Source organism: Lodderomyces elongisporus, chromosome 6, assembly GCF_030384665.1.
Source record: "Lodderomyces elongisporus chromosome 6, complete sequence".
NCBI classification, from domain to species: domain Eukaryota; kingdom Fungi; phylum Ascomycota; class Pichiomycetes; order Serinales; family Debaryomycetaceae; genus Lodderomyces; species Lodderomyces elongisporus.
In genome coordinates this window covers 502,108-516,121 of record NC_083678.1, presented here as the reverse complement: position 1 = coordinate 516,121, position 14,014 = coordinate 502,108, and the positions used below count along the sequence as shown (strand labels likewise).

Below are 14,014 nucleotides of genomic sequence, written 5' to 3'. Positions count from 1 at the left end.
AAAATCTTCTATACACAAAATTATCCCTAAAAGATTAGAAAAATCCCAAAAAAAAAAGAAAAGTATAAGAAATCAAAAATCAAACCAAACTTTATAGTCAAAATAATTCAAAAATCTCTATTGCTTCTCGTACAGTTCCCAATTGTCCAAGATAGCCTTGATCTTTTCTGATTTTGTCAAGTTGTATACATCAGTGAAATATTCCTTTGTAATTTCAAATGGTTTAGCAGTCAAGTTTGGAATATACTTTCCAATCAAGTCGTGAGGCTTGACTGATGATTTTGGAATCTTCTTACACAAGAATCTTTGGAATGGCTTTACTCCAGACATCAAATATGATGAATGGAATGGCACGGAGATTCCCTTTAATGGAATAACAGCAAAGCCTCTCTCCAACTCGATAGGCTGTGGCTTAGCAAGACTCTTTGCTTTAACCTCGTCAACAATTTCGTAAAGGTGTGTCTTTACTTCTTCAATAGACAATTGCTCTTGCAACTTGACGATATCAATCTTGTTGATCTTTAAGACATTCAAAACATTGGTCAAGGTGTCCAATGCTCTCAAATCACCAGCAGCAACGTATTGTTGGTTCTCAACATTGTAGTTCACAATCTCCAACAACCATTCAGTTCTAGACGACACTTCTTCAACCACAAATCTTAATGCAGCATCATTGAATGTAGCACTGACTCTGCTTGGATTGATAGCACACATACCATAGTTGGATCTACCCAACTCATCTCTTGGCACGGCAACTTGCATTGTCATACCTCTGTAAAAGACAACATCCACCAAAGATTCGATTGGCATAACGTTGGCTAATGAACTCAAGGCTGAGTACTCACCCAATGAATGACCAGCAAACATTATATCCAGTGGAATCAAACCCTTGGACTTGATATCTTCGTAAGCAGCCTTTTCCATCAATGTCAAAGCAGGTTGAGTGAATTGGGTAGCAGATAATAAACCAGTTGGCGAAACAAAAGTGTATGAAGTAGTGGTGTGGTCAATGTCTTTAAAGATCTTTTCGGATTTCAATTCACCATCTTCACTAATGGTCTCAAACATCATTCCAATATAGTTGTCTCTAATAGCCCTACCCTTGGCACCACCAAAGTGGATGGTCAACTCATTAGGGTTATTTTGCACAATGTCCAAAATTGAGAAACCATAGTTGTTGATGAAATGCTTGTCAGCCTTGTCCCAAACTTCTTTAGCAACATCAGATGAATTGTACAAGTCCATACCCATACCTTGTTCTTGAGAGCCTTGACCGGTAAAGACATAGGTGGTAATTGGTTGTTCAATCTCAGCTTCACCAATCAACACTGGTAAATCGGTCTCGATATTCTTGGTTTGCACCTTGATAATCTTACGACCATTGATCATACCAACATGTTCCATGGTAGTTTGCAAAGTATCGTTTGGCAAAACCATACCAACAAAGTCACACTTGAATGCACGGACTCTGGAAGCAACATTGTTTGCAGCCCATTCTTCAACCAAAGCTCTAACTGATGCTGATGAGTACATACCATGGGTAATAGTACCTGGTAACTTGGCATATTCGGCAAAGACTCTTGAGACGTGGATAGGGTTGTAATCACCAGAAACAATAGCGTATGGCTCATTGGTACCTGGTGCCTTTGAGATCAATTCTTCGCTTGATGAGATTGGAATAGCATTCTCAAAAGTGATGGCTTCTTCAATGGTCTTTCCGTTTCTTGCAAGGTAATCAGTTACCGGATTACCATATGAAACACCTGCTTCGTAATTGACCTCACCAACTTGGATGACTTCTTTTGTGGGCAATTCCATAAATACTTGACCTGTGGTGATGATTGACGAGTATACGTTGGCTGACTTGAATTTATAAGTAGATTCGCATCTAAAAGTCAACATATCAAATTCAACATCCTTGGTCAAGTGGAACCATTCTTTAGATCTCAACACAGCCAAATCCTTTGACGATTTGAAAGCAACTTGCACTGGAGTCTCAGTGACCTTTTGGAAAGTGTTTTCGTAGTCGGTGTATTCACCTCTGTACAAGAATTGAGATGAGACTTGCATAACTGGTTTTCCTTCACGATAAATAGTTCCAACAACTTCAACCAATTTACCACTTGGTTGATTCAAAACAGCCTTGATCTCAGCCTTGGTGGAAACAACGTCATCTTTCTTCAATGGTGCTGCGCCTGGAATCATCTTGTAACCATTTGACAAGTGAACCAATTTCAACAAATCACCATCAACGGTCTTAGGAAAGATGGCTTTAATAATAGCTCTCCATCCAATAACAATGGCAAAATCCATTGGAGCCAAAGTCACTTTACCAGGTCTGTTGACAAAAGCTTCACATTTGTTACCAATAGCGTGGGTAAAGTTTGCAATATCGGTACCGGTAACGGTAACTTCACCTCCCAAGATTTGTTCTTCAACATTGATGTCCAAATCATATGGGATGTGTGAGCCAAACCACAACTTCCAGTAAAACTCCTTGATTCTATTGTTTCTTGACTCCATAACTTCAACAATTGGAGCAAAACCATCCTCTGGTTGGTATTTGTACAAGAATGGCAATGCAACAGGCTTACCGTCAGCAGTTCTGTGTTCAATCAATGACAAGGTAATGGTGTTGTCTGCTTGAGCAAATTTGATCTCAACAACTGGAACAAGATCACCCTTGACATTTTCATAAACATTCAAAGTGCTTGTGCTCTGGTCAATAGTCACCTTAATATGTGGTGCAGGGGACAAAATATCGTGAGCAGGATTGGCGACATGTTTTGATCCTTGAACAACTCTATCGGTAGAAATAAATGCTTGTAACCAACTCAATTGCTCACCGGCCAACAAGTCCAACCAAGCTTGCTTGTTTGGCACCTTAGAACCAATTTCAAATGTGACTTGTTGCTTGGCATCATCAGTAACAATTTTGACATTTTCAATTGGCTTAAAGGCTTTTGGTGCTTTGCCACCAAAGTACTCAACAACTGGAATCTTTGAAACATCACCATTGTATTCATCCTTCAACAATTTAGCAATGTGACCCTCGTGGATATTGTCCAAGATTTCACCAATTGGTTCGTCAACCTTGTTGGTGAATTGACAGGCAACTGGACCATGCAAGATACAAGTTCTTTGCACATCCTCGTCGACAACAGCTTCCAAATCTTCAGATTGCCATAATGAATCCTTCTTGAAGAAAAATTCAAATCTCTCATCCAAGACTGGAACGAATGGTGCTGGTTTTTGAGTGGGTCTAGCAGCACACATCAAAAAGTAATCACAATCTTCTTCTGAAATTAACTGAGTCTTGGCCAAAGAAAAGTGGTTGAAAAAGTTATCGGTAAACTCTTGTGGCTTATCGTTCAATTGAGCATAGTTTTGAATCAAAGAGATGGCTCCATTCTCAGTAGTGAATCTTTCTTCGATTCTCTTCAAGATATCACCAAAGAAATTTCTCAAAGAGACATCGATCCATCTGTTGGACTTGTTGACATACATCAACTCAATCATTCTGTTGGCAACTTCTTGGTATGTCATATCTTCCAAGTCACAATCACCTTCAGAATTCTTAGCAAACCATGGCTTTTGAGAGTCCTTGTTCAACTTGGCAATGATGTAGTCTCTCTTTTTGTTCAATGCTTCAACAAGCTTGTTTTTGGGCAAGTTAAAGATTGTTTCATCCAACTCTTTCCAAAACATAACACCTCTAGTGGCAATCTTGTGGATTGGCTCACCCATTTCTGACTTAACAGTAACAATACCACCAGTTGGCTTCTTATAAGTTTGTTCCCATTTGTCATCTGAAACACCGGTACAGCTGGCAATCAACTTCTTGGCCTCTAATGAAGTGTGTGCTTCTTTAGCAGTCATGACTCTAGAACCAAACAAGACACCATCGAATGGCATTGGTGGATAGTTGAATTTTTGCGACCATGAACCAGTCAAGTATGGATAAGTATCTTCATCAGAACCAAAACCTGAACCAGCAACAAGAACAATGTTTGGACATCTTCTAATCTTGGAGTACATTTGAAGAATTGGTTGATGGAAATCTTCAAAAGAGTGGTGACCACCACCTCTACCACCAGTCCATTGCAACACAATTGGAAAGTTTGGATGTGCCTTGGCAATAGTGATGACTTGGGAAATAGACTCAATGGAACCTGGTTTCAAGCCCAAGTGGGTCAATCCAAGGTCTTCAATGTACTCGGTAGCAACTTCAATGGATGGAACACCAGCACCAATGGTAAGTGATTGGATAGGGTAACCTTTTTCTCTCAAGTCTTTAATCAATGGAATACCCCATTGCAACATTCTTGGGTTGACATAGATCAAGTTGATACCAATTCCATAACCGGGTTTGATATTAGCCACAATGTCATCAATGGCCTTGGTCATCATTGGGGCTGAAAAGTAACCACCACCGGCTAACTCAATGTGATAACCAGCATTAATTGAAGCAGCAATAATCTCTGGGTTAACAGTGGTTGGCGTCATACCTGGAATCATCAATGGAGCTCTACCCAACAATTGGGAGAACTTGGTATTGACATATGTCTTGCCTTTAGATGTCTTCACCAAAGTTGGCTTAAATTCTTGCAACCAGTTTGAAGCCCATTTAATTTGCTTGTCGTCTGATCTTTGGAAAAGTTCGTGTTTGAAACCGTATTCGTCGTCAACAGAGCTTGCATCAATGGTACCTGCAATAATGACTCTAGCACCGGTACCTTCCTTGTTTCTGTGGGTCAAGACACCCAAACCAGAAACACCACCTGGACCGAAATCTACAATGTGTGTTGCCTTGTGCTCGGTGGCTTTTTCCCAGTGAACTGGTAATTCGGTGATTAGTTTAATTAACCTAGCATTCAATTTTGTTGAGTCTTTTTCGTCTTGCAAGTTGGAGCCATCAAAGGTGTCGTAAACTGGAATTTTCAATTCATCAAACTTGAGAGATGCAACGTCTTCCATAATGGTTTCAGTTGCGTCTGCCAACAAGTGTGAGTGGAATGGTGAAAAGATTGGCAAGAATCTATTGGTACATTTCAACTTTCTTTCACTGTGAGGGACACGAGATTGGTCCAAGCCCATTGGTGCCTTGTTGTTTCTCAAGTTCAAGTTGAAACCGTATAATGATTCTGGAGGACCAGAAATGACCAAGTTTCTAGCACCATTGATTAAACTAATGGCAATGTGTTTTTCCTTGGGCAAGTGTGAGTTTGTTTGTTCAATAAACTTGGTAACCTTGTCATACGACAAGTCTCTTACTGACAACATTGGTGCTGGTCTACCTTCACCGTGTTCCAATGAGTCTTGCAACATTGTTGGTGGCAAAGTTGTTCTTGGGTATGTGCTCAATGATCTTGAACCAATGTAAAACATCAACGAGCATGCCTTGATGGAGTTGGCCAAAAAGGATTCCCAAGTTGATGAACCAGCAATAGCGACAGCGGTGATCAAACCTTGCGAGTGACCAGTTGACCATGAAAGCAAATCTCTCAATTCGCCTGGAGTAAAGCCCAATACTTTACAAGTGATTGCATAGTGACAAATTTGGATGATGCAAATCACTGGACAACTGACTGGAACGCTCAACAAGTAGTCCTGGTCTGGTGTTTGTTCTGGGTGTTTTAACCAGTGGATAATGTCGAGTCCTTGGGTATAAATTTTGTCAAACTCGGTATTTTGTTTCACCAATTGCTTCAATTCCTTTGAGATTGGAAGCAAAATGTCTTCAACAACCAAGCTTTGGTACAAGTTGAAGATTTCTCTCAATTCTTCAAAGTAGTCGTCAGTATTTCCTTGACCACCAAAGATGGCAGCCAATTGGGCTCTCTTTTGGGTAGCTTGGAATGTCAAGTTTGATTCATTTTTTTCAATTGATGAGTTTATTGATTGGTAGTAGTTCTTGATGAGGTTCTTAACTTTCAATTGGGTGGTTGGGAAAGTTTCGTCTTGCAAGAGTTTAACTGCAAATGAGTGGATATTGTCGTTGTTTTCCAAAAAGGTTGCTTCAAAATCCTTGATTGAATTGCTTAAACATTCATCCAATTGTTGTATTTTGGAGTGTTGTTGCTGTTGTTGCTGTTGCTGTTGTTGCTGTTGTTGTTGCTGTTGGCTCATAAAGCCCAAGAATTTGCCGTATAATTCAACGGGACTTGCTGGTTCCTCATCGTCTGCAAAACCTTCAGTTGGTTCTGGTAGCGTCTTGAGAAAATCATCTTTCAATTGTGAGTAGTTGAAAAAGAGTGGTTGCGGTACCAAAAAAGTGTGTTCGATGGATCCGTGGTTCAATTGGAAAGGTCTTTGAGTGGACATTCTTGAAATTATTGAAACTCTTTATATATAAATTAGGTATGTTGTTATTCTAGTGTTGCGTTAACTGATAGTTTTTTTTCTGGTTTGGGGAATGGGGAAAAAAAAATTTAATCAAAGAAAACGGAAAAATTAGTGGGATTTGGTTGTAAATTGTCTAACAGTTGGGAAGCTGCTGTTGCAAAAAAAAAAATTATATATATATATATATATGTATATATGTATAATATAATGGAAAAGAAAATGTAAAAACTGGGAATTCTGTGTATAGGATTCTCTTTCTCTTTCTTCTTGTGATTAATTGGGAAGATTAATGTTTAGAAGAAGAAGATGTAATGGGTGAATAGTGCAATGAAGCTGTAAGTGATAGATCTAGTTTTCTTTATAATGGTAACAAGAAACTAAATTTCCCTCTAATTCGTGGTATATCAATTTGGTATCAGAGAAAGGCTAGTCAATAGTCAAGAACAAAAAAAAAATGGAAAAAGAGAACAAGAGATAGACCCTCCTTGGTATATATACATATATATATACCAGTGGATAAGTATATGTTAGGTATGTTATACACGTAGATACATTGATACACAAATACAATCTCGATGGGGAGCGTTAGCCTGTTTATCAGACTCCGAAATATTATTCTCTCTCTTTCTCTCTCTCTTCTTCTGTTTAGCTTTGGATGCATAAATATTTTTATTTTTTTTTATTATTATTTTTAAAATTTAAAATTTAAAATTAATTTTTGTTGGTGTTGGCTTTTTTTTTTCTTTAATAAAAAAATTTTTTGGTGGATTTTTTGGTTTTTATTACATGTTTTTTTTCTTTGGTGCAATTAATGTTGGTTAAACTCTTTTGATTTGCCTCGAGGGTAGTTCAAGTTTTTGAGCAATTGTCAGCTGGTGACTATATATCATAACTACATACCATGTCTATACTTTGTCCACACTATATCTGTACACACTGTATAAAGTTACAGTACTTGGTGGCATCAATACTCACTTTGTAGAAACCTTTAATACCAATTTGCAATTCTCCCCAAAAAAAAAAAATATATATAAATATAAATAATTAAATAAATAATCAAAAGAGAGAGATTATTATTATGCACTCGTGTTGTTGGGAATCCAAAAACCTATGATACGCACAATCACAATCTCTTGGGTATATGTTTCTTTTCCTTTTTTTTTACTTTGCAAGATAATGGCATCCATAGTTACTGTGTCTTACTTTACATTACTGGATCTTTTTTCGTATCTCTCTGCTTGTCCTTAGACCCCCTACCCCTTACCCACTACCCACTACCCACTACCCAACCTTATCAAATTAATGAATCCTTTACTCTTTTTACTCTCCATGAGAAAAGAGAAAATAAAACAAACCCATAAAACTTGTTGTGTGTTAATTTGGGTGTGTCTCGGAGTTTTTCTGCAAAGGCGAAACACAAAAACAGTGTCCCGAGGGCCAAAAAAAATGGACAAAAAATTTTATGTATTTTGTATTTTTTGATTTACGTACAATTGTTAGTATGCAGTACATCGACCCAACACTTGGAAATGCTCTAGATGGCATTACACAGGCAAACGATATTGACAAACAGGCAAACAGGTAAATTGACAAACAGGCAAACAGGTAATTAGGCTGACACACAAAGTGTTCAAAAGATGAAAGTATCAAAAAATACTTGTTTATTGTCTTTTTTTTTCTTTCTTCTTCTATATATATGAATTTTTTTTTTTTCTATTTTGGTAAAAGAAAAAAAGGAGGCGAGGGATGAGTACAACATATCAAGAGAATGGAAAGATTAATGTATTGGGGACTTTAAGAGTGGTTTTCAATTGAAGTGGAGGAGACAGTAATTTTTTTTTTTGAATTAAAACAAAAACAATACAGATATTTGACTACGGTGTATATTTCTTACAGTTTCAAAAGAAAAAATTTAAAGGAAAAACCAGCTATAAAGTAGGTAATAGCACTAGCACACACACACACACAGAAGAATATATCACTACCTACAACACAATTTTCGTCCTCTCCTCTCTTTATTTTGGTCTATTTACAAATACTTATTCACATGCCACTAGAGATCTTTTATAAAAAAGACCCTAAACAAATATAAATATACATATATACATATTAAAGAGAGATTGTAGGCTAATCTTTTCTCGGATCAAAGGGAGGTATAGAAAAAGAGGCTATGGTACTGTTACTTTTTTGCCCTTTCCCTTGGGAGTTTATACCATAGTAAGTATATATGTCTATATATACATTGACAAACACAGTAGATCTTTACAAGGTCGTGCAATATGGAGTGTTGTTAAATATGAAAACTGTCTCTCTTTTTTTGTATTCTCTTTTTTTTGGGGTGGTGGTTGCAAAAAATATAGTTAAAAGGACATAAAAAACGAGAGAGACAGAGACAGTGACAGAGAATGAAGAAGGTTGAGCTGGCTTATCAATGTAGATAAGAATGGAAAGGAAAAAGTGCAACAAATAAGATATATAGCTTTAAATCAACCAATACGATAAGGAAAGAAAGAAACACACACTCCAAAATTATAAAGCAAAAGATGGGAAAGAAAGTTGAACCTTCCAATCTTGGTGTTTATAAGTACTTGTATTCAAATCAATACTGTTGTCACAACCAAAAAAAGAAAAAGTATTTTCAACTCTTAATAGAACAATTTGCAATACAGTGGATAACAATATTGGATTGTCTACTGAAGTACTTTTGTTTCAAGATAGCAAAAAGTAACATGTGTGAGAAAGAGAAAGAAAAAGAGAAAGAGGGAAAGAAGAGGGATGGGGTATACACTTCAACCAAACCAATCAAGCAATACCAGTATATATATATATATGTGGAAAGCGCGTATTGATTATTGTTTTTCTATTCTTCTTATATATATATATACATTTCATACATTATTTCTGATTATATTATTAATGTTTGTTTGTTTTTTTTTTTCTATTTTGCACGCACAAAAAAATACACATGGTCCACATCTCTCCATCCTCTAATACATCACTACTCGAGATACCAATCACCACACCATTATAATTGTCCACATTAAAAATGTCCTCACGACTCATTCTCAAGTCCTCATTAGGACTAGGCTCACTAGGCATTGCATCCTACTTCTGGTCTAGTGGGTCCTCCAACACTACTAGTACACCCTCTTCTTCCTCCTCCTCCTCTTCCTCCTCCTCCTCCACAAATCTCCCATCATTTCCATCGAGCCCTTCATCGGGAAACTCCCAAGTATTTGATCCTAGCACAATAAACCCACAGGCATTCTTCAAATATGGGTTCCCCGGTCCTGTACACGATTTATCGCCACACCTGGAGTTTGTTAGTTGTTACGACAGATCAAAACGTAATCCATACTGGGTGATTGAACACATCACCAAGGAATCACTTACACGTACTTCAGATACCGGCGATCGTAAAAAATCCATTTTCAAAGAAGACGAGACCATCCCGGTAAAGTTCCGTGCCAAGTTGCGTGATTTCTTTAGATCAGGATATGACCGTGGACACCAGGCACCTGCAGCAGATGCCAAGTTTAATCAAGTGGCTATGGATGAGACATTTTTGTTAACCAATATGGCACCACAAGTGGGCGACGGTTTCAATAGAGATTATTGGAGTCATTTCGAAGATTTTGTACGAAGATTGACCCAGAAGTACGACGATGTACGAGTCATGACAGGTCCACTTTATTTACCGAAATTGATGCCCGATGGTAAGTACCGTGTTAGTTATGAGGTGATTGGCTCGCCACCAAACATTGCTGTACCAACACATTTCTTCAAACTCGTTGTTGGCGAACAAAGGAACCAACCAGGTAACTTGAGTTGCGCTGCATTCGTGATGCCCAATGATGTGATTGATAATGCAACGCCACTAACACAATTCCAAGTACCGTTGGAGGCATTGGAGAGATCGAGTGGATTGGAATTGTTGCAAAAAGTCCCATACTACAACAAAAAGGACTTGTGTAAAGAAGTCAAGTGTGAGATTATCGTTAGAGAGTTCCCAAAGCAAATGGACAAGGTAATGGCACTCCCAGGTAAATAGAGAATATAAAATATAAAATATAAAATATAAACCATAAATAGTATATAATAGATTTGAATTTCAATTTTCCCAAATTCTCCAAAATGAATAAACTTATCAACAAGAGGCTGGAAAAAAAACGTGCAACGTATAGAGATATATAAAAAGGGTGAGAAGAAAAGAGAAAGAGAAAGAGAGAGAGAGAGAGAGAGATGGTATGCATATGCAATATAAAGGTATTAATAACGTTGATTAAAAAATAAGTTGTACTAGTAGTACTAATAATAATAATTAATGACAAAAAGAACTTGAATGTAGACCCCTCTTTTCCTTGTAAACATTGTAGTAGTATACACAATGGAAGACGAGTTAAGAGTCTTCTTCAAAGTCCTCAAGTCAATCTATAGTTGGTGTGCAATAATGAAGACAAAAATAAAAAAATCAGTTTGATGAAATTAATGTCGACGATTGAATAATCTAAAAAAAAAATTAAAATTTAGTTGGTTTGCCCTTCTTCCACTTCCTCATTCTGTTCAATTGTTTTTTATCCTCTAGACTCTCTCTATTTTTTGTTTTGTATTCTTTCTTTATTGTCTAATGAGCTTAAGCAATTTGAAAATTAAATATTATGAAATAGTGTGGAGTGTGGAGGTGTAATAACAACAAAGTAAAAAGTAAAAAGCAAAAAAGCAAAAAAACAAGAAAACAAAAACAAACAAGCAAAAGGGAAAGGGCTTTTTTTTCAAAAAAAAATAAATGAATTGTTTGGTTAAAAAGCTTCTTAGATCAACAAAGCGCAACCGACAGCAATGACACCAGCAACACCAAAAGTGGCACCTGAGGTAGCGACACCAGCGTTAGCGGATGAACCACCACCGGTAGAGTTTGAAGCACCACCAGCAGCAGTACCGTTGGAAGCACCACCAGCAGCAGTTCCGTTGGAAGCGGCACCGGCAGTACCGTTTTCAGCTCTTCTTTCAATTTGGACTCTGACAACATCAGCAGCAGAGGCGGATGATTGGATTGAGGCTTGTTTGATTGAAGAGTATTCTTCTGGTGAGACAACAACGGTGGTGGTGGTTGGGTGTGGAGTCTTGTTGAATCTACCGTACTTGTGGGTAGTTTCGGTTCTGTAGACGGTGACAACGTTTGGTTTGTTGGTGTCCTTTGGACCTCTACCTGCTAAGACGGATGAGACAGCGAAGGCTGATGCTAATAATGTGAACTTCATTGTTGGATGTTAGATTGTTATAATAGCAATTGAAGGTGGATAGGAAAAAAGAAAGAAAGAAAGAAGGTGAAAAAAAAAAAGGATGAAAGATTTCCAAAACAAAAGGATAAAAGAAAAGAGGGAGGAAGTAAAAAGAAGAAAAAGAAAAACAGCCAGATGGGAGGATTATAATAAAAAAAATTTTTTGTTGAAGAGAATTTGGAGGCTCTCGGTTTCTATTGTTGTTTTTTTATTTAATATTTTATTTAATATTTTATTTATTTATTTATTTATTATTTGTTTCATAATGGCTATTGCTTACACTTGTTATCTGTGGGTAGTGCACTGTGTGCTAAATAAATTCCCTCAAATGTTTCTGGCATCTTCCCGTTCCGTGCAATTTGGCATATTTGTAAACAAATATGACTACTAGTACTATATTACAATCACTGTGTATGTGTCTATGTGTTTATGAAAAGGGGAAAAAGAAAGATATCTCACGTCACACAAAGAACAAGTTATTAGCTCAGAGCCGATTGGGTCTCGACTGGAAAAGGTTTCTTTTTTCCGTATTAAAGAAAGAGTCAACAACAGTGTGGTTACTATAGCACTAATCTCTCTTCCTCATAATCTTCTACTTCTACTTCTACTTGTGCTTCTACTTCTTCTTCATTAATTTATTTGAACGTTTTGGCACTTGCCATTATAGGGAGACTCATCTACTATTACTAACAACTCCTCCTGCCTCTCTTGCATCTTATTACTCTCTGCCACACACACACCCCATGTGTGTTACATTGCTCAAACTTCTTCTCCTTCTTAATTAAAATGGCTTGCTATTTCTTCATTCTTCTTTCCTGTTTCTCTTTATCTTTCTTAGCGTTTTGTGTTGTTTTGCACTACCCGCAATATCCTTTTTTACTTCCTGTTTATTTCTTTTCTTTTCTCCCCGTCTAAGTTTGGTTCATTTCCTCTTTTTTTTTATTTCTCCCGTTTTCTCTCTCTCTCTCTCTCTCTCTCTCATTTATTTTTAACTCCGGATACAAAAATATACACAAACACATACACAGACACACAGTGTAGGTTTCTTTTTCTTTTTTTTTCTCTTTATCCTCCTGGATTTATCTCGGATCGCTCTTTCTTATTTTTATTTATTACACTTGGTAGCATTAGTGAAGTTTATCCATGCTTATTATAAATAAATTAAAAAAAAATTAAAAGAAAAAAGGCAGTTGTACAGTGTACAATATATAATATTTGTATGTGTGTGTGGGTCTTTATCTCTCTGCTGTTACTGCCGAAATAAATGGACGGAACGAAAAAAAAAAAAAAAATTTTTACATTTCGCATGTCGGTTATTCAAGGTGTGGTGTGGTGTAGTGGACGGAATAGTAGGAAAAAAAGAATAGAACAAACAAAAAGCAACCACAAGACAATTGTATATAAAACAAAAAAAAAGAAAAAAGAAATTAATACTGAATCTGATACTGAAACCAAATTTGATAAAGAAGAAAAGTATGAAACGGTTTATTACCGAGCCAGCCGTCAGGTTTTGAAATACTTCAAGATATTGACTCAAGTATTCTCTATATTTTATCGCATCAATGTTGGATTCTTTAAACATGGACCTCAATCAACTTTTATAGCAAAAGAGAAGAAACCTTCCCCCCCCCCAAATAGTAATTCATAAGTCAAAACCCGTGTAGCCGACCGTTTCCGACTCTATCTCGAGACTGTGAGGCTTAAATATTCATTACCAATTATTTTCACCCTTTTGTTAGAAGAAGAAGAGGAGGAACAATTGAAAAGAGACATAAATAGAAAACACTTAGATACTCACTCACTCACTCACTCACTCACTCACTCACTCGCTTACTCACGATTTGCTCGTTTGGCTTAGAAAACTCATCGCATGTGGAAGTATAGTCGAGATCTTATACATTTAGTATATAGTTTTCTCTTTAATGACATTATTACTATTGTGATGTTGCAATAAATGCTAATGCTCGGTCTAACCAATATTCTTTAATAGTGTAGTAGATGATAAAGCTTGGAGAGCGGAGGGTGAAGGGGGGAGGGGTTGGGCATTGAATCTTGGTCCTTGGCTCTTGGGCCCCTTGACTCTAAGGCTTTAACCGTTGAAAGCTAATTGGCTTTTTAATTAGACATTCATCAAAATTATCCACTTTTGAAAATATATTAACATGTATTTGCGTTGGTTTTGCAACCAAATTCACTAGATACTCTTCATCACAAATCGATTACACCTCACATACTGCAACCACCAAAAAAGAAAAAGAACATATAATCTATTCTTAGATAGCCATCAGCTCCAACTTTTCATTTCTTAACCAACTCATATTTTGTGAACATTAGATATTGTAGTATCCACTAGCAAACTTATAAGATAAAGAAAAAAAGTTGGTTAT

At 36.8% G+C, this 14,014-nt stretch overlaps 3 protein-coding genes across 3 annotated transcripts; 1 reads left to right on the top strand and 2 right to left on the bottom strand. All coding sequences in view use genetic code 12, as the record gives it.

The window, feature by feature from the left end:
- Positions 1-117: 117 nt before the first annotated feature.
- Positions 118-6,324, bottom strand: FAS1 (beta subunit of fatty acid synthetase; the record flags this gene model as incomplete). Its single annotated transcript, XM_001524772.2, has 1 exon — positions 118-6,324. The coding sequence occupies one exon, from the start codon at positions 6,322-6,324 to the stop codon at positions 118-120; it is 6,207 nt and encodes a 2,068-aa protein (XP_001524822.2).
- A 3,067-nt stretch (positions 6,325-9,391) lies between these two features.
- On the top strand, positions 9,392-10,396 carry NUC1 (nuclease; the record flags this gene model as incomplete). The annotated part of the gene is made up of 1 exon (XM_001524771.2): positions 9,392-10,396. One exon carries the CDS (start codon positions 9,392-9,394, stop codon positions 10,394-10,396), a length of 1,005 nt encoding a protein of 334 aa, XP_001524821.2.
- Positions 10,397-11,156: 760 nt separating this feature from the next.
- On the bottom strand, positions 11,157-11,606 carry PVL30_004677 (uncharacterized protein; the record flags this gene model as incomplete). Its single annotated transcript, XM_001524770.1, has 1 exon — positions 11,157-11,606. The coding sequence occupies one exon, from the start codon at positions 11,604-11,606 to the stop codon at positions 11,157-11,159; it is 450 nt and encodes a 149-aa protein (XP_001524820.1).
- Positions 11,607-14,014: the final 2,408 nt, after the last annotated feature.